General features: G+C 42.9%; 1 protein-coding gene across 1 annotated transcript in view; it reads right to left on the bottom strand.

Moving 5' to 3' along the window:
- Positions 1-6,255: 6,255 nt before the first annotated feature.
- The window catches only part of LOC117487004 (protein mono-ADP-ribosyltransferase PARP12-like), a 29,418-nt gene continuing 8,205 nt past the window's right edge, over positions 6,256-27,468 (bottom strand). Inside the window, exons 7-12 of the mRNA XM_034135640.1 lie at positions 18,295-18,415; positions 17,744-17,840; positions 17,565-17,637; positions 10,277-10,407; positions 7,690-7,841; positions 6,256-7,316 (exon numbers count right to left, since the gene is read on the bottom strand). Of these exons, the coding sequence (XP_033991531.1) occupies positions 6,841-7,316; positions 7,690-7,841; positions 10,277-10,407; positions 17,565-17,637; positions 17,744-17,840; positions 18,295-18,415 (1,050 nt within the window). The 3' untranslated portion in view covers positions 6,256-6,840. The remainder of the gene's footprint in view (positions 7,317-7,689; positions 7,842-10,276; positions 10,408-17,564; positions 17,638-17,743; positions 17,841-18,294; positions 18,416-27,468) is intronic.

The raw sequence follows: 27,468 nt of genomic DNA on the forward strand, positions 1-27,468 counted from the left end.
TTCCCACAGATAACACTGATTGGATAATGTTTTAATGCTAATACACTGATAACATCTCTCTTATGTAATATATATAGATATGTTACACATATAACCTAATTGGTTTATTAATTGTGTTTTATTGGATGCCCTCATCAGTCATGCACATCCAAATATTAATTATTTTTACATTTAATTATGAACATCTCTAAAATTGTCATAGCTTTTTATTCATTTCATTTCTGTTTGGCAACATCACTGACAGTAAAGGGTAGCCAGCAAAGACAACTTTTACTTTATTAAGATTATTATTGTTTGAATATTTTTAAATGCATTAGATTATATTTATTTAACTATTATTTTTTGTGAATAATCTTGGTTTTAAAATGTTTTAATTTAGTCAATTAATAAGTTAAGTCTCACTTGTCAATAAATATACGCCATGAGGGAGGATATGACATGCATGTCTATATATTGCTGGTCAATGGGACACATCTTTTTCTTGTATTGGATTACACCGAACACTCCTTTTGAATGTAGGGAAGTTTATGTTGATTGGTTATGTTGGTATGTCTGGATCGCAAAATAAATACTAGAAAATGCATTTCCTGCTGAAAATGCGTGTGAATGCTGTAAATTGTGTACATTTGTCGCTGAATTTAGCTGGAAAAGCTGAATATTTTATTTGTTGAATGGTCTCTGTAGTTGCTTTTAGCTACAATGTATTTTATTTTGTAAAGCACTTTGAATTGCCGTGTGCTGAAAGGTGCTATATAAATATACTTGCCTTGCCTTGCCTTACAGAACTAAAATTATTTCAACCATTTGTAACATTTTTACTCAAAATAGCTCTTTCAGTAAACCATTTTCTCCTATAAATTGAAATACTCACTTGTTACAAACACCATACCTCCACACACTACAAAAAGAACATCTCCATATATTCCCCGTTTAAATCCCACCTTTACTTAGAACAACAGTCAAAACCAGCAGAGAGCATACTAACAGATCACAACAATGTAAATTGACTCAAGAGTAGGCCTATGTTTTCTTTCTATTATAATTATTAATATTATCACTTTTAGTGAACACTTATTCGTATTATCCAGGACATGGTTAAACTGTACACCCCAGCACGTGCACTCTGCTCTGCATCGGCCAAACGGCTCGCTGCACCAGCACTGCGAGGGGTACCCAAGTTCCCATCAGCAAAAACATGTTGGTTTGCTATCCTGGCTCCAAAATGGTGGAATGAGGTCCCCATTGACATCAGGACAGCAGAAAGCCGACACACCTTCCGGCGCAGACTGAAAACTCATCTCTTTCGATTCCACTTCGAGGAATACAATTACTAACAAAGCACTTATATACTAATAAAGGACTGGCTTATCTAAAGCCAGTTGAGTAGCACTTGAAATGTTTTGGCTATATGAAACCTGATGTACTTATATGATTCTGTTTTCTTCAAGTTTGTATCTTCTTGGTCGAATGCACTTATTGTAAGTCGCTTCGGATAAAAGCGTCAGCTAAATGCAATGTAATGTAATGTAATGTAATCTAAATGCCCTGTCCATAATCCAGACATGCAAATTGTTTGAGTGTAAAACTGTGTTTTTCCCTATCTGTTTATACTCTAAAGATTCTTTAAATTATTATGGATTAATTAATTACTAATCCCTTTTGTACTTCTGATCAAAATTATTTATGTGTAATGCTTTAAATATACAAACATGTGTTAAATGTAATAGAGTGGCGAAGTCACGCCCATCTACTTCCGGTCCATGGGACCTTAATTCGGAAAAATTATGTATTGAAGTCAATGGAGAGAGAAAACGTATCTTTCGATCCCGTTTGAATTGTGCCATGAATTACACATATGATGTTTGTCAATCTTAAAAAATAATTTCCATGTCAAAAAAGTCACATATTGTCGTAAAACTGTTGCAATATAAGACTATGAAAAATACGCAACTAGAAAGACTACAAATCCCAGAGTCGCGTAAGTGATGTCACTCATAACTGATGTCACTCATAACTGATGTCACAATTGTTTTCCTCCACTAAAATAGAGATAGCCAAGATAAGATAACTTTAACAAGATGCCTGTGTGCTTAGTACCAGATTGTTATCATACCAGCAATGGGTCTTGCTCGTTCTTTCGCTTCCCGTCTGATGAAAGGACCCTGGTTGCATTCGAATAGTCCATTTAGCTTAGGAACCTTCCTAACGGAGTGAAATGACCCGGAAGTCCCTCAGTGGCAGCCATGATAAGTGCCGTTCGAATTCTCTAAATTAAAAGGAAAGGAGGTTTCAAACTTCCTTTATAACCTCCTTTAGCCTAGGAACCACTGGACCTCCCTAACCGAAAGGAGAGGAGAAAATGCTGCCCCACAATGCCTTGCAGCCGCAGCATTTGCCGTCACACAACAGTCGGCCGTTCACGGAAACAACCGATTATGAACGAGAAATGATATCATGAAAGTTACGGTGCTTATTAAGCATTTTAAAACGTATGTGGTAAGTTGCCAAAGTGCTTTGTTTTGAACGTTCATCAGTATTATAATCAAAAAGAGAAATATGAACGTTAGTTTTTACTGAAATGATCAAATAAAGTCAACATTTCACAGTCTTTACTGAGCTGTGTGGGGTTTGTTCAACTTTTAAAAGATGTTTGAATGGTGATATACACAGTGATAGATGTTAAGGACTAACGTTTATAATAAATACATTTGTATTGATTTTAAGATCTTTTCATACAATCATATGTATTGGGATCATTTGTATTAATGTGGACCGGAGGGAGAGGATGACGAGCATAAGTTTCACTTTCCTTTTTTATTTCAATTTCAACTTTGGTCATGAAGAATATGTTTCTCTGTTGTCCCCGTTCATAAAGCATAAAACAACAGCATCAGAGCACGGTGCAGAGTCTCTAGATGAGTTTACAGTAGTCCCTCGTTCTTATTAAACATCCATGTTGTAGTCCGCTGTATAGAAAACTGTAGTTTCCATAGTTTCCCCACAGCAGCAGGCGCACATTTATGACCTCTGCTGGCGCATCATAAACACGTCGGATAGTGAAAGTGCAGTCGGATTCTCTAAAGTGCCGCAGTCTCTTCTCCTAAATCCTTTTGAATTCTCCTATCCACTATTCCTTAACCCCATGACGTTTCACTCCGAGGTCAAGGAATAGACGATAGGGTTAGAATTTAGGAGCTGTTTTTTTGGAGTATTCGAACGCAACCCAGGAGTGGCTGGATCAAATTAGCTACCTAGCTAGTAGCAAGCACGTTAGTTAGCATTACAGCCGGCTTAGCCTTGTCATTTGTATTAGCCTTAACATGAAGTAACATTAAGTAACCCAAAATGTTAAACAGTAAGAGTAGTAGTCATATTTCGTGAACCCTTTGAAGAGTACTGTCAGACCGGCGTGATCATTCTATAATACACCATTTAAGCCCGGGGGAGAAATGCTAACGCTAACGCTACATTAGCATCGACGATCTTTTCTACTTCATGCTATCTGCACAAATGGTTGACATTAAACATTAAAAAGATCAGACAGTTCAGAGAGAATCAAAGGAAGGCAGGCAGGCAGGCAGCTTTGCATGACATTCTTCTGGACGTGTTTCATTCATAGACTGTATAAATATTTCATTGTGGTGATAGTGAGGGTCGTCAATCACTTTTTTGACAAGACAGTAGTGACGGCCATCTTGGTGACGTGTGTTGTTGTGCAAGAGATGTAGTTCATAGAGCGTTTCACATAAAAAAAAATGTCTTACTTCACAGTTTTACGACACATTTTTTTTTTTTTGTCTTGCAAAATTATCTTTTAAATTGACAAACATCATATGTGTAATTCGCGGCACAATTCAACGGGATCGAAAGGTAATTACTAATCTTTCTCGATCCCGTTTCACTTGTGCCACGAATACATATATGATGTTTGTCAATCTTAAATAATCATTTCCAAAGACAAAAAAAAAAAATGTGTCGTAAAACTGTTGAAATATAAGACTATGAAAAATACGCAACTAGAAAGACTACAAATCCCAGAATCCCGGTCCCGCATGCTGGCTCTTACGGAACCGACTAACTCCCCTTGTGTGTATGTACAGCTCTCAACATGCCCAGACTTGGAGTGATTTTCACCTCGTTTAATACTTTTCGCCTCATTCTGAAAGAAAGAGGTGAAATGTGCCAACGTGACGGCCGTCTTGGTGTGTGGTGCGAGACGGGAGATGTAGTTCATTGAGCGGTTTCACACAAAAAAAAGTGTTACTTCACAGTTTTACGACACATTTTTATTTTTTTGACTTGTAAAATTATCTTTTAAATTGACAAACATCATATGTGTAATTCGTGCCCCGGAAGGGGAGGGACTTCGCCTCTCTATAGAGAGGCGAAGTCCATCCCCTTCCGGTTGAGTTCCATGGGACCTTATTTCGGAAAAGTTATGCATTGAAGTCAATGGAGAGAGAAAGATTATCTTTCGATCCCGTTTGAATTGTGCCACGAATTACACACAAAATGATTAATCGCGATTAACTATGGACAATCATGCGATTAATCGCGATTAAATATTTTAATCGACTGACAGCCCTAGATTCAACACGATGCAAAATAATGATACAATTCAATATGGTACGACAGAGGATTTTAGTTTTATTCCTTATATGCAGCAAATCATAAATTAACAAAAAAGTGCTTTACATATTTGGTTCTCTCTACTAGTACTGCGCATCCCATCATGCTGTTTCTTTTTTACCTTTTTTACCTTAAAAAAACTCTCCAGAGTACAGTACAATTGTATAACACCTCACAGCTAAACAATTTAAGGATGCATTGCCCAGGATTAACAATGTGCAAATAACAACTACCATAGTGCAATGCACATACAACTGCCAGCCTGATGTGCTTAACACTCATTCATAGGCTAACTCACCAGTGAGCAGAAAGCAGTGGTTTCTATATGAACAATAAAGAATACAAATAGCCTTTCACAAACAGGTATTTCATAACTGCTTACAATTGTAAGGAAGACATTTAAACTATTATTGGCAGTCACAGTCTGCTGTAAACTAAACACCACTCTCTCTGACCGAACACCTCACTGAGTGATTGAACTCATATGTCTAACTTTCAGGTTTTTCTTTTCAGCCACAGACCCCAAGTCGCCTCTTTATGTGTGTCGCTAAGTTCCTCGTACTACTTGTGTACTTTAAAGCGGCACGGCATCGTTTACAATTTGCGAGCGATTTTTCAAGTTGACCGTTTTTCTTGAAAAATCCGAAGTGTTGCCAAACGTTTGATTTGTAGGTATTTTTCGGTACGTTGTGTTTCTCTTTCTCCTCGACTTCCATGTGTGTTGATAACTGAGACTCTCAGCCTCCGTAGTGCGAAGCAAAGATCGTCTGAGTGCTGACAGGATGAGGGGATATTATATGAATGAATCGTTTTTTTAACGATGCAAAGACGCTACAATCGATGCATCGCGAGTTCAACCCAAACTGTAGCCGATGTGCACTCTTTCAACCGGTGCACTCGCATCTTGAACGTTTATGCCGGTGCACCGATGCGAATCGGTGAATCTTAACATCCCTAGTATTCACTCTCTGTCCTAAACGGCTTGTTGGAGCTCCTGCCCCCCCCCTCCCTATGAGCCCAGTGTGCTCTGATTGGTCAGCTTGCCCACTCTGTTCTGATGAGTCCACCACCGTTACAGCGGAACATCAGTGATTATGTGTTACAATGGCATTTGTTAGCAACCAGAAAATGACACCAGTAATGACAAACAGATGAGAATGCTGCGTGGGGTCTGGGTGCCGTGTTGGCGGGACGTTGCGGGGCTCGCTGCTGGAGCGGACAGTGTGAGCTGGATTACTGGGGTCGTTTCCTGGTTGCTGCATGGGGTCTGCGAGACAGCGAGACAACGCGAAACTCAGCCTGAGCACACACACAAACTCACAGCCAGGCTACGAGTGTGTGTGTGCTCAGGCTGAGTTCAGGCTGAGTTTCGCTGTGTCTCGCTGTCTCAGGCTGAGAAATCCGCAGAGCTGCGGCTGAGAAAAGATAAGGCTGAGTGAGTGTGTGTGTGTGTGAGGAAGTCCGCGGATTGGTCCATTACGTCACCTAGCCCCTTACGTCACTACGACCCCAGAAGAAAAAAATGGAAAAAGAAAAATCTCCAACGAGGCGTTCTGGGGCAGCATAGACAGGTCTTTTCTGTGTTAGAGTTTTACTCGCTACAGGGTGTACTTTGAGGGTTTGTGACTTTGCAGACCGTTTACATGCAGAAAAAGCTACATAACACACAAGGGGACGGGTAATAACCGGAAAAGCATGACATGGGACCTTTAAGATAACAATAAGCAACGATTCTTGACTCCAATACAATGACTCCAACTATAAAGGTGTCGGACACACATTTAAAACTGAGCATGTCAGTGGCACACAGTGACGGCCTGTTACCTGGCTGCCTTTTAGTTCATCCCTCATCACTAGACCAGTTAAAGACTGATGTACCCATTACTCAGTTAGACAGGAAACATGGGGAAAAGCTGTTTTCCAGGTTCTCTGAAGGGTGCTGTTCAGCTGTCATTACTATATTTAATCTATTCCTCAAATGACTCACAGCCCTCTGTACACACTAAGCTCCATAATCTCATCATGTGCTCACTTCATCCCTGTCCTTAAGAAATTAACTGAGGGGTAGTTTGTGGAGGTGCTGGGTTGGTATGACGATGTGCTGGGTCGCTATGACGATGTACTGGGTTGGTATGACGATGTATTAGTTTGGTATGTTGATGTGCTAGATTGATAACCTGTTACACTGCAATGAAAAAAGGTTTTCGAGCTCTAGTCCCTCCAATTTATAATTGTCCTTCCATTCAATTTAACATTTATTTTCGGTGTCGGTGCTGGTACTGGTGTTGGTGTCGGTGCTGGTACTGGTGTCGGTGCTGGTGTCTGTGCTGGGAATGGTGTCAGTGTTGGTACTAGTATCTGTGCTGGTACTCGTCTTGGTGCTGGTACTGGTGTCAGTGCAGAAGCAGCAACTAAAGAGACCAGTGGGTGCGTGCTCTTGTACTGCAGCAGGTACTCGGGGTAGATCTGGTTTGAATCGAACACAACAAAGATTGAAGGCTTGATTTCATCGTCGACGCAGCTGTCGTACAGGTTGATGACCCCCCCGTCTTTGGAAGGAGGTTTGCGGTAGCTGGAGCTCCCTCTGGTGTAGTCCCCCACCAGCACCCGCGACACGAACATGGATTTTACATGAGAGTCCTCGGTGTAGCTGTGGGAGTATTTTGCGTCCCGGGCAAAGTAACTGCCTACGATTGGACAGAGAAGAGAATCAAAATGTTAGTATCTTTATTAACTTTTTCTCAGAATTAAAAAGAAAATGTTATTTACGCGTGACCCTAATCCTCTTGTGTATACCGGTTTCTCTATATAATGATATTAAATGTACTACCAAACCAATGACAAAAACAAAAACAAAAACTAATGGACAGCTATAACAAGGGATATGGGGTAAAAAAGAGTCTGTGCCTTTAAATGTGTCTGCATGTTGACTGTGATGGTAGGATGTTAGGATAACCTACTGTAAGTTACACTCCCATCCTCTTAAGAGCAAACACTTTTTTATTTAATACAACTGCACGTTATGTTATCAAGTCAGGAATGATTAGTTCTTCATCTCACCTTGGCCAAAAGCAGTTCCATTAACTCCACACACTCTCCAGTCAAAGTTTTTGTGGCAGATGACGGCTACATATTCAGATTTAGTGCCATGAAAAAGCTTCTTTTCTGTCACATTGTGCCCGTTGTTGTTGTCCTTCATCTGTTTGTTCTTCCTTTATTAAAAAAACAAACAAGTTAGACTTTGAATTTAAATCTAGTTGATACATTGAGGAATGCATGCTAACGTAAAAAGCGAGACTGAGTAACGTTGGGGGTGTGGAAAGAATGTGCTATATGTGGACACAGGTCGTTACTCTTTGTACCACGAAACACAGAGGTTGCGGTCGAATAGTCCATTTAGCTTAGGAACCTTCCTAACGGAGTGAAATGACCCGGAAGTCCCTCAGTGGCAGCCATGATAAGTGCCGTTCAAATTCTCGAGATGAAAGGAAAGGAGGTTTCAAACTTCCTTTATAACCTCCTTTAGCTTAGGAACCACTGGACCTCCCTAACCGAAAGGAGAGAAAATGCTGCCCCACAATGCCTTGCAGCCGCAGCATTTGCCGTCACACAACAGTCGGCCGTTCACGGAAACAACCGATTATGACCGAGAAATGATATCATGAAAGTTACGGTGCTTATTAAGCATTTTAAAACGTATGTGGTAATAATAATAATAATAAATTTTATTTTTATAGCGCTTTTTCTAGAACCCAAAGACGCTTTACATTTGGGGAAGGGTAGACAGACAAGGACAGGCAATAAAACAACAACAAAACAAAAACAAAACAGAAAAACAAAAAACAAAACAGAAAAGCAGTCAGGAGGAAGTTGGTTGAGAGGAGGGGGGGTTTATGGGTATACAGACTTGAAGAGATGGGTTTTGAGGCGGGACTGGAACAGGGTTAGGGACTCAGACTCACGGAGGTCTTGGGGGAGGGAGTTCCAGAGCTTCGGGGCTGCCACAGAGAATGCTCTGTCCCCAAAGCTCCGGAGTTTGGCCTTGGGGATGGAAAGGTAAGTTGCCAAAGTGCTTTGTTTTGAACGTTCATCAGTATTATAATCAAAAAGAGAAATATGAACGTTAGTTTTTACTGAAATGATCAAATAAAGTCAACATTTCACAGTCTTTACTGAGCTGTGTGGGGTTTGTTCAACTTTTAAAAGATGTTTGAATGGTGATATACACAGTGATAGATGTTAAGGACTAACGTTTATAATAAATACATTTGTATTGATTTTAAGATCTTTTCATACAATCATACGTATTGGGATCATTTGTATTAATGTAGACCGGAGGGAGAGGGTGACGAGCATAAGTTTCACTTTCCTTTTTTATTTCAATTCCAACTTTGGTCATGAAGAATATGTTTCTCTGTTGTCCCCGTTCATAAAGCATAAAACAACAGCATCAGAGCACGGTGCAGAGTCTCTAGATGAGTTTACAGTAGTCCCTCGTTCTTATTAAACATCCATGTTGTAGTCCGCTGTATAGAAAACTGTAGTTTCCATAGTTTCCCCACCGCAGCAGACGCACATTTATGACCTCTGCTGGCGCATCATAAACACGTCGGATAGTGAAAGTGCAGTCGGATTCTCTAAAGTACCGCAGTCTCTTCTCCTAAATCCTTTTGAATTCTCCTATCGTCTATCCCTTAACCCCGTGACGTTTCACTCAGAGGTCAAGGGATAGACGATAGGGATAGACGTTAGGAGCTGATTTTTGGATTATTCGACTGCAACCAGAAAATCTGTTGTGGCAGCGGGGTGTGGTTGGAGCGCCGGATGCTGGAGTGATGGGAGTGGCTCAGCCGGAGACCAGACAGCTGATCAGAATCAGGTAATTAGGCTCTCAGTAAAAAGCATGCTGGTAACCTGGTTCTGGGCTCTTGCAGTAGACTGGGTCCTGAGAGGAGGACCGTGGGTGTTTCTCAATCTCGAGTACGCTTGCTTGGTAGCACATGTCTTCCGAGCGTCTTGCTTCAGAAACGAGGCAAGAATACTTCCTGGCATTCGGAAAACGAAGAGTGGAACAGGCGAGCAAGTGTGCAGGTGTGCGTCATATGAGAGGCCCCGCCTTACATTTTCCGCCACAGATTTGGGGAAATTGGTCCGTGCGCAAAGCATTGTGGGGATTTTAGGACCGCGGAGTATACACATGTGCAGCCTCGATATTTCTCCAAACGAAGTACGCCGGGCTCGGTAGAATTCCAAGTATGCTGGACATTGGAACAGTACTTCGGCGGCACTCGATGACGTAGTATGCTTGAAATAGTGGCTCTGGAGCAGCTTTACTCGAGATTGAGAAACACCCCGTCACTCTCCAAGCCACGTCCGGAAATAGAGGAGCAGACCGATGTTCCCTTTTGTGTTGACGCCCTCAGTTTGAAATAAACGTTGCTTGTTTTCCAAACCGACCTTTTTCATCCGTAATTTGTATCCCTATCGTGAGCTGGAACGCTCACATCTGTCTTTATTTCTTTATAATGCCTGGCTTTAACAACCAGAGAGCACATACAAAGATAAACCCAGCTATCACACACACAATCACACAGCTGGATAATAAGTTCAGATGCCAAACACAAATCTTCTCAAATCATATACGTACAACTGAAAGGCTTCCCAAAGAGCTTTGTTCTGAATCCTTTCTATTTTCACGATGTCAAAGCCTCTCATGGTGTTACAGAAGAGGGTTTCAATCTCCAAATATTCGTCTGAGGTGCGATGGAGGGAGACTGTCTGTAAACACAAAGGGAAAATAAATGATTATTACCTATGGCAAAAATGTGCATAGACCAGTATAGACCAGTATAGTAGGAGCTATCTTGATGGGCAATACAAAAATGTAAATGTCAAATTTACTCCGGATCCTAATAAATAGCTAAGCCTATCAGTGTCTCAACCCTTTTTGTTCTCTTTCTTGCCTCGTCATTTTTATGGGTCTTCTCGTTTATAACATCCAAAATGAGGGTCCTACCTTTGCTTGCACGTTTCAGTATTTTACCGTGAAATGTTTTGTTACCACCAGTGGCGACTGGTCATTAGGGGCAGGCACAGCCCCACCTAGTGTCAGCAGAAAGTCAGCAGAAAGTATCACAAATAATGATTACAAATAATGCAAAAAAAAAATTAAAAAAAATATAAAATATATTTTAAGATCATGTTTAATCATCTGATTCGTCTGTACCAGCGACGTGCAGTCAGTGGAGGCAGAGCCTCACCTGTCAAAGTCCAATGTAACGGAAAAACAATTAAAGAAAAACTAAATAATAATAATAATAAAATGTCTCCACTGATCTTGTGTAAATGTGATTTCTGTATGATTCCAATCGCTTTTTATAGTCAAAATCAGCAAATTTGCCGAGATCCGCTACGGGAGCGATGAGAAGTGAGGCAGGGACGAGCTCTGCCTAACGTAAGCCCACAGTAACTTGCTGGAGCGCGGGCACTAATTTAGCGCGGCCACTTATTTTGTGAGCGCGCTCAAGCCATTTACTGTGGGGTAAGGTGAGGCACAGATGAGCTCTGCCTCACTTCAGAATGCGTCACCCCACAGAAACTGGCTGGAAAGCGGGCACTAAGCGCATGCCTGTTACCATCTCACTGTAGGTCACCAATGTAATGTTTGTAGATCCGTTTATTACATTTATCCTCGCCATCCATAGTCTCTAAATAACTTATTTCACGTATATATGATATTTAGGCTCGCTGGTCTCATCGTACAACGGCAATGAAAAAAGCACCAGGAGAGGCAGCCATAACCTCTGCCGCACTGAAGGGCGCGCACGTGAGCCCACAGGTTCTTGTTGCTACTGTTATTCTACGCAGAGACGGTAGACGCAAACAACAAACTAGACTTTTGAAACTAGAGGAAGATAAGGAGGACTTTTACAAAACAGTAATAGAGATTGTTGTCCAGAAGGATAGCATGGACTTCATCTTCAAGTCAAGGTAAGACCACAACTGTAATGAAAATGGGATCTTACTAAGAAGAACAATCTAATATTTAGATTTTGGGTATCCTTTTGTTGAACGGTCTGTTAAATTAATCGAAGCATCAGACTAAAAAAGCTTTTGAAAATAACAGAATATTTCGATTAAGGTCAAAATATAATATTTGTAAATCTGACTCTGAAAGAGTCAGTGCCTCACCAGCCATGAACCTCACCACACGTCACTGGTCTGTACATTGCTGTTTTAGTCTGTGTTCTTCTAATTAGTGTCTACAGTGTGTGCCTATTGAGCCGTTTAGAGCCATGTGGGACAAAACCTGATCATGCCCCTCCCTCTCACTGTCTAAGTGAACGGTGACTGTAAAAACTACACTGCGCATGCTCAGAGTATTTTCCTATTTAATGTGTGTGGCAACAAAAATAATGACCATAGGGGCACTGAGCTGCCATCCCCACCATACGTCATCTCACATAATTCAGAGCTGATTGGCTGTAAGTATGTGTGCCGCGAAAAGTGTGGTGTGTGAAGAGGAGACGAGAGAGCTGCAGTGACGCGTCCTAAAACCCGGAAGTAAGCTGCGCATGGCTTCCCTCCACAAAAAACCAATGAGATTTCTCCATAGGATTTTAGAAAATAGCTCGAAATAAGATCTGTGGGAAACGTACCTGTTAGATAAATGCACGTTTTGTTCAGCCGGATAATATCCACATGTCTACCCTACTTTTATAATTTTTTAATCATAAATCTATCGATTAGATTTATGATAGACTTTTGAAACTACAAGAACATAAGGAGGACTTTTACAAAAAAGTAATAGACATTTTTGTCCAGAAGGATAGGCAAATGGACTTCATCTTCAAGTCAAGGTAAGACCGCAATTTTATTGAAAATGGGATCTTACTAAGAGAGAACAATTCAATATTTAAATGATAAAATTACATTTTTTGGGTATCCTTTTGTTGAACTGTCTGTTTAAAATCAATCGAAGCATCAGACAAAAAAAGCTTTTGAAAATAATATTATATTTTGGTTTAGGTCAAAATATAATATTTGTAAACCTGAAGAGTCAGTGCCAGTGCCTCACCAGCCATGAACCTCACTGCACGTCACTGCAGAAGCTTATATATAGACATCTAAGTTTTTTGTGCCCCACCACTTTTGTACATATAAAAACGCCACTGGTTACCACCCGTGTATATCTTAAGAGGCTCTATCATGCTTTTTGGGGTTTTCTTTTTCGTGTAGTGTGTAGCGCTCCAACACATTAGGAGTCCTCAGGTATGAGTTGGGATGTCCTCGTTCACTCCAGCGTCATCATAAACAACGCCCTTTACTTCTGGTGCGCGCAGTTTTATCACCTGTCACTGGACTTCACTCCACATAAATCCCTTCAAACCTGGGATTTAGTTTCACATTGAAATGATTTCGTCCATCTCTTCTATCCATCTCTTTTATTATAGTATTCTATGTATTACTTTCGGTCCTGTATTTGTTTTTCCAGGTATAAAATGTCATTTAAAGTTATAAAAGCAATCATAACAATAATAATAATTGATGGATTCATTTCATTTTTATTTGTTCCATTCATGGTATGCAAAACTTAATGTATAATAATTGTTAACCCTTAGATGCCCGAGTGACTGGACCCTACACTCTTCCATAAGTGGGTCAAAAAGGACCCGTATTAGAATAATATGTGTTTTTATGCCATTTTTGTCATTTTGGTTAAGAAAAAAATCTCTTGTATAATTATATTTTGGTTCACACTAGAAATATTTTATATTTAATTTTTCACTATTTATAATTTTAGACGTTTTTTTTACATTTTGAAAAAAAAACTAAATTCCATAGAAAATGCATGCGGGTCATTTTTTACCCACTTATGGAAGCTTGGGGTAGTAATACAAAAACTACAATTTCTTAAAATGTAAATAAAAAATTTGAATGGCATGATATCCAAAACATGTTTTGAGGAATAGCTGGAATATGAAATGATAAAAAAATATAATTACAAAGATACTTCAAGAATACCACCTCACCGGGTCAAAAAATACCCACTTATGGAAGCTTGGGGTAGTAATACAAAAACTACAATTTCTTAAAATTTAAATTTAAAATTTGAATGGCATGATATCCAAAACATGTTTTTTGAGGAATAGCTGGAATATAAAATGATAAAAACATGTAATTACAAAGATACTTCAAGAATACCACCTCACCGGGTCAAATAATACCAACTTATGCATCTAAGGGTTAACAAAACATGTCTCTGTAAACACACCATTGAGCGAAAAGGACCAGGGATAATTAGAGAGACACAAATCACTAATAGGATTAGTTAGGTATGCTACCCGTATTTGTATATATCCTTAATGTTTGACCTTCTGTTGGTTTTTATCCACACCTGCCTCAAAAACTGCAAGTAAGAACTGTTAGTTATTCTTTTATAATCAAAACATTATTATTGAATTTGTAAGTATATTTCACACACTTTAATGTTTTTATAGAGTATGATCTCCTCATTCGTTTAAGAGATTTATATATTTTACTCTTATTGAAGCACTTTAAACATTTAACTAGAGAATGCAATTCCTGAAGAAATTGCTAGTGGGAATGCTTTATGCTGAAAAGCTGACGCTAAACTGCTATGCTGAAATGTAATGTGTAAGAAGAAAGTGAAGAATTTAGATTGAAATGATACATGAACACTGGGGGCTTGAATGTGTGATGAGAGAAGAAAAGAAAGTAAAAAGGCTTGGAAAAGCAGCAGAATATTTGAACTGCAAACTTTTGAACTAACTTGATGGCGAATGATCTGTCGCCATGCCAACGGCATTTGATGACATCCCATAATGCGCTTAGATGCGTTGATGGCTGCATCGTTACCAAACCTGTGAAGTTTTGGGCCGTTTGGAGCATTTTCACTGAAGTTATGAGAAAACCGCCACCGTTTTATGGCGAGGGATGCGTTTCCATGGAAACGGCATATGGTGAGATGTCAGATTTGACGTAGAGCTGTTGAGGCATGGAGAGGTGATATACAGGTGAAGATTGTGGGACGACCGGACCGTGTCCATTGGAGCTACAGCGACATCGTGTTTTATGGCGAGGGATGCGTTTCCATGGAAACGGCATATGATGACACCCCATAATTGACGTAGAGCTGTGTTAACCATTATCTGAAGTCTGAGCAGAGGCTGTGCAGCTGGGGGCGGAGCTTTGATGCGCGAGTAGTGAAAACACCTCCGCGTAGTCTACACTCATGTATCCTCCCTCTTGTCTCCTCTGGAAGCCTTCTCCCTCCTCTCTCCTCGACTCCTCCGTGTGCATTTAAGCGATTGGGACGTCCTTCAACATGGCGTGTCCCGGTCGATTTCTGGGTCAAGTCACCAAGGAGAGAGGAGAGAGGAGTCGAGGAGGGACATTGGGATGAACCTATTGTATGTGGTAGGCTAAGGGGCGGGACATCTCTAAGCGGTTGACCAATCACAACAGAGCCGGCCAGCTAACCAATCAGAGCAGACTGGGCTCTGGTTTCAGACAGAGGGTGAAAAGAGGTGCTGCAGCACAGGCAGTATGAGAAAAAATAAAGAGCTTTTTGAACATTAAAGCATGGAGACATGTAGAGACACTAAATACTGATATGAAAATTAAAGCATGGAGACATGTCCCAGTAGAGACACTAAATATTGATATAAACCTGAACATCAGCAGGAGAGGACTCTTTAAAGTAGAGACACTACATACTGATATACACCTGAACATCTGCAGGAGAGGACTCTTTAAAGTAGAGACACTACATACTGATATACACCTGAACATCAGCAGGAGAGGACTCTTTAAAGTAGAGACACTACATACTGATATACACCTGAACATCAGCAGGAGAGGACTCTTTAAAGTAGAGACACTACATACTGATATACACCTGAACATCAGCAGGAGAGGACTCTTTAAAGTAGAGACACCACTACATACTAGGGGTGTAACGGTATACGTATTCGGACCGAAAATATTCGGTATGAGCCCTTCGGTTCGGTACACGTGTACCGAACGAATATAACGTTAAATGTAAACAATGGAGAACGTGAACAACTTTTTGGAAGTAATCTCAGGTGCTGCGTCGCAGCATTCGGTATAATTTTCTCACATTGGGTTCATCGCATCATAGAGCGACCAAGTCATTTCATTGGACGAGAGGCATACTATGAGAGCTGGTCACAGGGATGCGTTCAAATTTAGTCAGTAATTTGAGGAACTAGCGAAATGGCGAACGCAGACAAAGTTGAGCTCGAAAATCCTCCAGCATCATTGAAGTCTCTGAACATTTTGGTTTCGCAGTTACGTACAAGGATGACGGACAAAGACAGGTCGACCGAACCAAAGCTGTTTGTCGGCATTGTTTAACTAAAATTGGTTACGCGGCTGGCAATACATCAAACTTGCACACTCATTTGAAAAGGCATCACCCGAACGTGAATATCACCGGTACCAAAAGAAAAATGACTAAAGTGCAAACCCAACTCCCACTAGCATTTAAGCCTCCACCACTCAAAAAAAGTTCAGACCGAGCCAAAGCTATTACAAACGCCAAATATCCTTATGTTGCCATGTTAGCAAAGCGCAACCTGGCTGTATCTGCTACCTTTGTCCCTAGCGAGAGGGTGTTCTCCACAGCAGGAGACATTGTTAGTGCCAGCAGATCTGCCTTTTCGGCAAGCAATGTGGACGAGTTAATTTTTCTTAAAAAAAACATGAAAATACAATGACAAGCAAGCAAGTCCTAATGTCATGCTTAGGGGATTACTAGTACAGTACAGATTATTTCAGTTCATCGAAATGCTGCACCTTAATGTTTATTTTATTATATTTTGTATTTATTTGAGTGAATATTCACAGTTTAATAATAATTAAAAAACCAAAACAAATAGTTTAAGTTTTGTGAGTACTAGTACAGTAAAGTTCAAATACAGATTATTTCAGTTCATCGAAATGCTGCACCTTAATGTTTATTTTATTATATTTTGTATTTATTTGAGTGAATACATTATTTACAATTTAATAATAATTAAAAAACCCCAACAAATATTTTAAGTTTTGTGATAATTTTTCTGCTGTACCGAAAACGTACCGAACCGTGACCTAAAAACCGAGGTACGTACCGAACCGAAATGTTTGTGAACCGTTACACCCCTACTACATACTGATATACACCTGAACATGAGCATGATATGGCCTCTTTAATTCCAACACTAACAGGAAGCAGTTTGTCCACCAGAGGGAGCTGTTTCAGGTGTGGTTCATGTCAGCTGATTTTTCAGCGGGGGCACGTTGGACGGGACCTGTGGCTCTGCAGGGGGGGGGGGGCTTCACATCAGTCCCACTAGGGCTGCTTGATTATGGAAATAATCACAATCCATTTTATTTTGGTCTTTGTAAAAGGTGATAGTACACCAAAGAAATTACAGCCACAAAGCAAGGTAAACAAAATGGGGGTCTATAAAGGCTTTATCATACAGAACTGTGAAATAATAAGTGATTGGCCAGGACGCATCCCTTGGGCATGCAGCATGAAACTTACCAAAATACGATTTCATCTGAGTAACCAGACTGGCTTTTTCTGACTTCTGTTTTGTTGCTGTCTTGGAAGCTTGCTATTTCTAGTGTGATTCGAATTAAACAAGGTGTAACCTGGGGATCTATGTGTCTAAAGGTTTGAAATGAAATGTGTATGAAAGTATTCTTTATGGCCAGTCACCATTGCCTGTAGTACCTGTAGTATTAGATATGCATGTGTAAGTAACTAGAAATAAACTTGTTGGTGTTTTTGTGTCCTTGCATCTCAGATCCTTACCCTTCAAAGACCTGTGACCTACAAGGAGAACTTTTCATATTATTTGATATAGTCCAATATGATTGATGTTGCTGAACATTATGAATACCTTGTATCCTGTTTGAGAAATCTGTGTCTTGTCCCAGTGATCCGGTAAAGTGCCTGATTGAGCGAGAGGCCTTCTGTTGTTATAAAGCAAAGAAGAATAAGGGTTAGTTTCATCTTATGGTGGTTTGAATAACAATGTTCCATAAGTTGGTCCAACATATTTTAGTTTGGATAACGCACCTTGTGTTCTTTGCCCTAACATCAGCTGCAGAGACGAACCGGGGCCGTCTTTTCACAACCCTCTTTGTGCCGTACTGCTTGTTTGTTTGGATCAAGTCTGAGGAACAGTAAAACGATTATTGTACTGCTTTAAAGGTGGGGTAGGTAATTTTGGAGAAACCAGCTCGAGTGCGCTAGAATTTGAAAATACACAGCCGGAAAAAATCTGCCACTTCCTTACAGAGTCCAACACAAACGCGCACATGACCAATGAGGGCACGAGATAAGTTTGTGCACAGATGGAAGGCTGACAGGCAGGTAGGCCATCCAGTTGTTTTAGCCGGGCCGGCTAAAATGACTGGTCGTGCTTTTTACAGTACTGCAGCTTCCACAGATGACGGTTTTTTATGGATTTTTTGTCAAAGCACTTAAGATATTCATTGCTATCGGGATGTTAAGAGCATTCCATGGAATATAACAAAAAGTGTATCTCGAGCCGGTTTCTCAAACTTACCTACCCCAACTTTAATGTATGAAAATTCAAAAAACTCCATTGCACAATATTTGTTTACCCTGGAAACTGAGGGAGTATGGCTGTGAGCCAGCGCTGAACTCCACCACATCTTTGGCGTTGTCCAGAAACTTCTGCTCCAGCTCAGCGCTGCCAGTGTCTGCTGCGCTGTGCCCACCAGACTGAAACACAGAACAGTCCATTCCTCACAACTCTGCTGAAGGGGTAGGTGACCAATCAGGAGCCAGATGGTATGGTATGCAAAGAAGCTACTGCCTAATCGCCAACAACAATTGATCAAATATATACTGTCAACGTGAATATCAGTCAAATTACATTATGAGGTGCAATGGGGGGAGGGAGATAAGGGTGTTTATAAAGAACAGTGTGGGAACATCACTTGTTTGCGTTTTCTCTAAGAATTAAATGACACCAATTTCATGGTTGCTTGCCAACTATAAAAGGTAGTACCAGCAGCCAGTTAGCTTAGCTTAGCATGAGAAGTAGAAACCTTTGATGTATTACACGCAAGGGCCAACCTCAGGGTGTAAAAAGTGAAGCAAATGTTGAAATCTGTGTTGATGAACAGAACCAATCTAATATAAAGTCCAACGACTGTACTTCCTGTCTCCGTGTCAACTCTCTAACCGGAGTGCTGTTTTGGATAAAGCGGCTCCAGCACAAACATCACAACACACATAAGATTCCCCAATATTGGTCCTTCGAGCCGGAGAGCTTCACCCACGACAGCGCCATGGATGCACAGGAAACAGCAGCAGCTACGATTGGAGCTCATGGAGGAAGACAGCGACAGCTTCCAACACACCTGCAAGGCTATAAGGTCAGTTTACCACAGTCTCTCTTGCCTAATCCTACCCCCCTCCAATATGACAGTGCGCGACAGCTGCGGTCACTGCAAACCGGGTTCTGCCAGGAGCAGCAAATAAGGCACATTTGTGGGACATGGCACCATATGCTAGCAGCATGCCTGACCTGCAGAATATGTGTGTGATGCCTCGACTGCCATCTCCCTCAGAGCAGAGCTGCCACAGTCACCAATTGTCAGAATACAGCCTCAGTGAGAACGGATCTGGCCCCCTCTCGTCACATCCACTTCCAACCCACTCACACTGGTTGGACTCACAAGCAGATAACCGCATCTTACAGCAGCAGCCGTTATCCATCCAGCTGGGACAAGCCACCAAGCATCAGGATAAGCTGCCAACGACAACACTGCTGTGGACGACTACAGCGACATTCCAGTCTCAAGCCCTCCCAGCCTTCATGCCGAGTCAGAAGCAGGAGAGAAGCATATTAACTCAGTCTCTACCACCAACAGTCACATCTGCACGGTTGTTGGGAGCTGTTTCTAAGCCAACAGCACTTCTGGCTAGAAGCACGGTTATGTCGTCACCTATCGTCCAAGGGATGCAGGCAGCCGGTCACGTTGGCCAACAACTGCCGACAACTACAAGGTACCAGCCTGCTCACCAGCCATACCAGCCTGTGCCTCCTCCTGTGGCAACCATGTATGGCAGCATGCAGGCGGCCACACAAATCCCATATCAGTCTATGACGACGACATCCGCAGCAAATCAATATGTTCCGGCTGCACCACTTACTCAGTGACCATGTACCGTACCGTGTTCTCAACAACTAGTTCTGGATGAGGCCCAGCTAATAGCCCAGTCCTGCAGGCATTACGCCCAGCCTTACACGGCCGCCATGCAGGCCTTACAGCGGCAATATGGACAGCCACACCAGCTCGTACAAAGCGAGATCGCAACTATACTGAACTCTCCTGACATCAAAGCTGGAGATACCAAAGCATTCCAGAGCTTCGCGCTAAGCGTTGACCTATTAGTAGGTATGTTGACGTCGCTGGAGGGACCCAACGGGATGGAAGTGATGTCGACTGGCCATGTCGATCGGCTCCTTAGCAAGCTCCCTAAGCATTCAAGGGACGGCTTCGTGGAGCATCTACAGGTTCAAGGTCGCCTTAACACAAACAGCCTAAACCCGTACAACCTCCGCGACCTCTCCAACTGGGTAAGGGGGAAGGCCGAAGCTTAACGACTGTCCGAAAGGATGGCACAGCGCCATCGGAGTGAAGGTACACAGCCCCCTAAAAGAGACAATCAATTTCCTGCACCAAGGCCTCGCAACCATCAGGTCTCAGTTTACCATGGCTCTGACAAGTCTGAAGCTGAAAACTGTCATCCTTCAGAGACGACTCGGCCAGAGGCTAAGCAGCAGAAATTCAAGAGGATGTGTCTTTTCTGTAAGAGTGATGAGCATTACCTGTCACAGTGTTCAAACATCATCCAGTGCTCTCAGGAGAAGGTTGAAAAATGGATAGTAGAAGGCAAACGTTGTCGTAACTGCGGTCGCACCAACCACCAGCAAGAAGCTTGTAACTTAAAGAAAGCATGCAGTGAGTGCCAGGAAATACACCTCAGAGTTCTCCATTGTGTTACTAAGCCAAGTCCACGTGTCTACCTCATCACGCAAAAGAATCGTGCTGTGCTCTACAACTCCAAGCAAGGAGGGAAGGTCTACCTCAAGGTGGTGCCAGTCATCATCAGCCATGGGGACAAGTCTCTTGACACCTACGCGATCCTGGACGATGGAGCTGAACGAACGATGATACTGCCAGCTGCAGTTCAACAACTGGGACTCAAAGGTGAAGCTGAGTCTCTCTTTCTGCAGACCATCCGCAAAGATGTGGCCAGCCTCACTGGTGAGTCTGTTGACTTCCATGTGGCCTCTCTGACACAGCCTCTAAGCAGCATCTCATTACGGGTGCCTTTACAGCGGGTCAGATAGCCTTATCAGAGCAGTCCTACCCTGTGACAGCACTCCAGAAGCGTTATCACCACCTGAAGGGGCTTCTGCTGAAGAACTTTAGTAAGGTTCAGCCGCTACTGCTAATTGGCTCGGATTGCACCCACCTGATCACAGCCAGGGAGCCAGTCAGGGTCGGCCCCAAAGGTGGACTCACAGCCATCAATACAGCACTCGGCTGGGCACTTCAGGGTCCAGATGGGCTAACATCTCAGTCAACTTCATGCTACTTCACATCTGTCAAGCCAGCAGCAGATAACCTCAACCAACATGTTGAACGTCTCTGGCAGCTTGATGTACTCCCGTTCAAGAGTGAAGGCTAGTAGTACGGTCCCGATTTGACCAGGAAGCCGTGAGTATCCTGGAAGCCCGCACTGAGAGGGTGAAGGTGGGCGACACACTAAGGTATGCTACACCTCTTCCCCGCGTCAGGGACGCTCCACCCTTAATGGCCACTCCTGAAACAATTATGCCAATGCTTCGCAGCACCGAGCGCAGACTCATTAAAGATCCAGCTAAGGCCAAAGTTCACAAAGCAGAGATCCAAAAGCTCATCGATGGAGGGTGTGTGACCAAGCAGTTCCTTCACGGGGCGGCAACTGACCCTTCCTTGCCTCAGTCTGACCTGCGTGACACTGAAAGCCTCCTGTTGCAGCGCAGCCAAGCAGAATGCTTCCAAGAGGAGATTGAGTGTCTCAAGGCTGGCAAAACAGTAAAACCTGGCAGTAAGCTCAGTATGCTTTCACCGGAGATTGATCCTGCAATGGGTCTGATCCGCGTCGGCGGAAGATTTCGCCGCATGGAGACTTCCTGTGCTATGGAAGTTCACCCCATCGTTCTCGATCCCAGCCATGCAGTCACAAAACTCCTTATTAAGGACATGGACGAGCACTTGCTCCATCCAGGGCCCGACAGGGTCTTTGCTGAGACTAGGCGCCAGTACTGGGTCCTGCGTGGGAGACAGGCCGTCAAGCATCATCAGAGGACTTCCACTGGATGCAGGAAGTGGAAAGGGAAGCCAGTGATACCGATTATGGCCGACTTGCCTTCTGCCCGTCTGCGGCTCCTCAAGCCTCCATTCTTCTCTACTGGGGTCGACTGTTTTGGGCCATATACTGTCAAGGTAGGGCGGCGCAGTGAAAAACGGTGGGGAGTCATCTTTAAATGTCTCACCACTCGCTGTGTCCACCTAGATCTGCTTAATAGCATCGATGCAGATGCTTTCCTCTTGGCCTTGAGGCGATTCATCGCTCGGCGAGGCACCCCCTTCGAGATTCGCTCAGATCAGGGGACAAACTTCCAAGGAGCAGCTAGGGAGCTTGAGGAGGCGTTTGCTGGAATGATGCCCCAACTGCAAGAGGAACTTGCCAAGAAACAGATCAAGTTTCGCTTTAACCCTCCAGCATCTCCCCACTTTGGTGGTGCCTGGGAGCGCGAGATACAATCGGTAAAGAAGGCTCTACAAGTGGTGATCGGCACTCAGTCTCTCCAGGGAGAAGTCCTCCTCACCTTGTTAGTTGAGGTGGAAGGTATCTTAAATGCCAAACCCTTAGGCTATGTGTCATCAGACCTCGCAGATCCAGATCCTGTGACGCCAAGCATGTTGCTGATGGGGCGGCGGGATGCCTCCCTTCAACAAGTGTCATACGCTACAGACACCCTCAGCAAGAGGCGGTGGCGTCATTGTCAAATGATGGTTGACCACTTCTGGGTGCAGTTCATCAGAAGCTACTTGCCATCCCTTCAAGTCCGCCAGAAGTGGTGGCAGCACACTGATGGTCTTCTCCAAGGTACTGTCGTGATGATAGTTGATCCTCAGCTTCCACGTGCCCACTGGCCAGTGGGAAGGGTCGTCAAGCTGAATGCCAGTGCTGATGGATGCATCCGGTCGGCTGAGGTTCAAGTCGGGGACAAGACGTACCTGCGACCCGTGGCACGCCTTGTGCAGCTACCAGCTCTACCGGACGACGATGCTGATCCAGGGACTTCTGCTGCACCTTAGGGAATTTATTCTGTTGTACATAATAGCTATGCTATTCTGGGGGCGGCTGTTGTAAATTCCCCTTGTTTTCCTTGATCTGCGTTATATCGTTCGTGTTTTAGTCAGGCACATTAAGGGACAGCTAAAGTAGCGCAACTGCGGGTCCTCGAGCTGTTTGCACATGTGCGTTCATGACAGGACATTATTGCGGTCGCATCGTCACATGCATAATTACCATCGTCACAGAGAGAATGCGTTCGTGAAGAATAAAACATTCATTCTCTACTCTACGTTGTCATTATAATTATCATCATCCTCATCAAACCCATTCAATATCCTGTATGTGATTCCACATCAAACATGATGTATTCTGTGTTGATGATCAGAACCAATCTAATATAAAGTCCAACGACTGTACTTGCTGTCTCCGTGTCAACTCTCTAACCGGAGTGCTGTTTTGGATAAAGCGGCTCCAGCCAGTGTTAATTTTGGCAGCTGTTTTTGATTTAGTCTTAGTCTTAGTCTTTAGACGAAAATGGTTATTAGTTTTAGTCACATTTTAGTCATTTCTATCCTTCATAGTTTTAGTCTAGTTTTAGTCGACGAAAACTCAAAACGTTTTAGTCTAGTTTTAGTCGACGAAAACTCAAAACGTTTTAGTCTACTTTTAGTCGATGAAAAATTACATTTTAGTCAACTTTTAGTCAAAATGTTTTCTCTTTAAACCAATTCAGTTAGGCAAATACAGGTATCTGAAATTGTAATCAAGGTGACAGCATCAAGTGTTGAAATTCGTAAAGCAACATTTCACTCTCTTAACACTTTACTTGTGTAATATCTAGGGATGGGTATCGTTAAGGTTTTCTACGGTACTACTAGTCTTATCAATACTGCTTATCGATCCGGTACTTTAACGGTATTCTTGTATTTACTTTTTGTTATTTTTTAAAGGAAAAAACTAACAAATTGTTAACCGAATTAATTGCTTTATTTAAATGTGAAATAAATGAAATATATATATAATTATGTTAAAATATTGTACTGTACTTGAGTAAAATGTTGAGGTACTTGTACTTTACTGGAGTATTTAAATGTTTTGCTACTGTGTACTTCTACTCCACTACATGTATTTAATACCTTTAGTTACTTTACAGATGTGGATGAATGATGTGAAATATAATCAAGTGTTAACTCAGACTTTAGTAAATTCACAAGCTACCCTGCAGTATACAAAGTCCTTCAAACTAGCTGCACCTTTACTAGCTTTGAGAACACTTTAATGATCAATCATTATAAAACATATCATATATATTATTCTGAAATGGACCAATCTGCACAATGACTACTTTTACTGTTGCTACTTTAAATATATTTTGATGATCATACTTTGACTTGAGGAACTCTTCCTACACTATGGTATTTTTTTACTTAGCTACAATATCTGAGTACTTCTCCCACCTCTGCATACCTGATGTGATAACGTTACTCGTAATTGGGGCAACAGAGCTACGAGTTAAGGAAGTCAAAAATTGTGCATTTCTCCGACTGAATATGACGCCTTTTGGCCGGCTGTTTGGACAGACTACTCTACTCGTGTCAACGCGCTAACGCGAAAACATGGCAAACGAGCTTTGTCCACATCGAGCCTTGTAGTGTCTCTATACTCTCTGAACGCTCCGTCCCCGGCAGATCTGTGTGCCGCTGCAGCGTGTCTGTTAGGCCCCGCCCCCGCACACAGAGAGAGAGGGAGATCGCTCTTCTGGAGTGAAGAGAGCGGAAATAATGATATTGCAAGTTAGAAATGTAAGATGCATTTTGACAGACAAGACGGACACTTGGGGGGAAATACCCTGCATTTTGAATGTCCGATAGTCCACCATTAACACCTTAGTCCCGTCTCGTCTCGTCAACGAAAACTAAATATACATTTCGTCAAATTTTCGTTATCAAGAATCTATTTTTAGCTCGTCATCGTCTCGTCTTAGTCATGTAAAAAAGGTCGTTGACGAACATTTTTCGTCATAGTTTTCGTTGACGAAATTAACACTGGCTCCAGCACAAACATCACAACACACATAATATTCCCCAATACTAATAACACGTTATAAATGTAACCTTCAGAAACCTCAAATCCCTGTCTCCCTCAGCACTCTCAGCCTGCATTACCTGCAAGATGTCTGCCTCCCCCCCCCCCCCTGACAATCCATGTCAACTGGTGGACTACTACAACACCACCCTCTCCTCCTGTCTTAATAAACTGGCCCCCCAAAACTGTCTCTTTCACACATTCAGCTCCCTGGTACACCCCGAACTCCGCCAAATGAAATCACAAAAACGCCAACTGGAATGCCTTCACAAGAAAACCACTCAAACAGTTCATCTCTATGCCTACACCGACTAACTACATCAGTACAATAACACACTCAAAGCAGCCCGGTCCACCTACTACTCACAACTGATACACTCCGGCTCCAGCAAGGCTCTGTTCTCCACCATCAGCACACTCCTTAAACCCTGTGACAACGCCACCCCATCCTTCACAACCGCACAGTGCAATTCTTTCCTCTCGTTCTTTCAATCCAAAATCTACAGCATTTATAGAAACCTGACCTCCTCAGCAGCCCTCCCCATCTCCCCTCCTGGCTCCCCCCCTTCACCTCACAGCCCCTATCCTGGTTCTCCCCTGTGACCCCAATGCAACTGTCCACCCTCATGGCTGGAATGAACTCCACCTGCACTCTGGACCCCATACCAATACAATTTGTCAGGGAATGCCTCCCTCCCATCTCCCAACTCATAACCACAATCATTAACTCATATTAACTCCTCCCTCTGCTCTGGATCAGTCCCCCCCTCACTCAAACTGGCTGCTGTTACACCCATACTGAAAATACCTGAACTCACACCTGACATCATGTCCAACTTCCGGCCCATCTCGAATCTCCCCCAAAACTACTCTAACGTGTTGTAGCCTCCCAACTAAAATCCCACCTCAGCTCCAATAACCTGTTTGAACCCTTTCAATCAGGATTCCGCACAAAACATAGCACAGAAACAGCCCTCCTCAGAATCACTAACGACCTCCTCCTCTCCTCCGGCAACCTCAACATCCTCATCCTCCTCGACCTCACAGCAGCGTTCGACACCATCCTGCTGTCCCGCCTGGAATCCTCACTCAACATCACCGACACTGCACTCTCCTGGCGGAAATCCTACCTCACCAACAGACACAAGTTCATCCATATCAATAACTGCACTTCCTCCGCTGCTCCTCTGTCCCAAGGCGTCCCCCAGGGTTCGGTGCTTGGTCCCCTCCTCTTCATCCTCTATATGCTCCCCCTTGTAAAAATCATCCGCCACCACAACCTTCAGTATCGCTGCTACGCGGATGACATCCAACTCTACATCTCCACAAAAACCATCACTGCCACAACTCACTCTACACTCACCAACTGTCTCTCAGAAATTAAATCCTGGATGCAAACAAATTACCTTTAACTGAACAACGAGAAATCAGATATTATCTTAATCGGACCCACATCCCGCACCAACACCACCCAGAACTTCAACCTCACCCTCGTCAACGCCACTCCAACCCCCTCTCCTCACATTCGCAAGCTTGGAGTCATTTTTGACAGCCAGCTCAAATTCAATAAACACATAAACCATATCACCAGGAATGCCTTCTTCCACCTAAAAAACATTGCCCACCTCCGCCCTTCACTCTCCTTCCCGGCTGCTAAAACCCTCATCCACGCATTCATCACTTCAAGACTGGACTACTGCAACAGCATCCTGTATGGCTCATCATCCAACATTCTAAATCAACTGCAATATATCCAGAACTGCGCTGCCCGCCTCCTCACCCAAACCCGCTCCAGAGACCACATCACCCCCGTCCTTCAAAACCTGCACTGGCTCTCTGTCCGTCAACGAATACACTTCAAAATCCTTCTGCTAACACACAAAGTTCTCAACAACCAGGACCCCCCTACCTCACCGACCTGATCCACCACCACACCCCTTCCCGCAGCCTTCGCTCATCAGAAGCCAACCTCCTTTCTATCCCCACACGAACCAAGCACCGAACCTGGGGGGACAGAGCCTTCTCCATCGCTGCCCCCACCCTCTGGAACTCCCTTCCACAACACATCAGAGACTGCACCGACCCCCCCCACCTTCAAAACACTGACCAAAATACACCTCTTCAGACTGGCTTTTAATTTGTGAATTATGTTGTGTTGCTGTTTTAATATTTTTATTGGAAAGGGTTGTTGTACGCTTGCAAAATGTCACTGAAATAGAGGTAAAGTGGCAATTCTTTGCCCATATCAGCTTTACTAGCTTAGCTTTCAGAGGCATGTTGTCAGTATGCATATCTTCAGTTAACCATTGGCTTCCTTTTTCCTC

Source organism: Trematomus bernacchii, unplaced genomic scaffold (assembly GCF_902827165.1).
Source record: "Trematomus bernacchii unplaced genomic scaffold, fTreBer1.1, whole genome shotgun sequence".
NCBI lineage: Eukaryota > Metazoa > Chordata > Actinopteri > Perciformes > Nototheniidae > Trematomus > Trematomus bernacchii.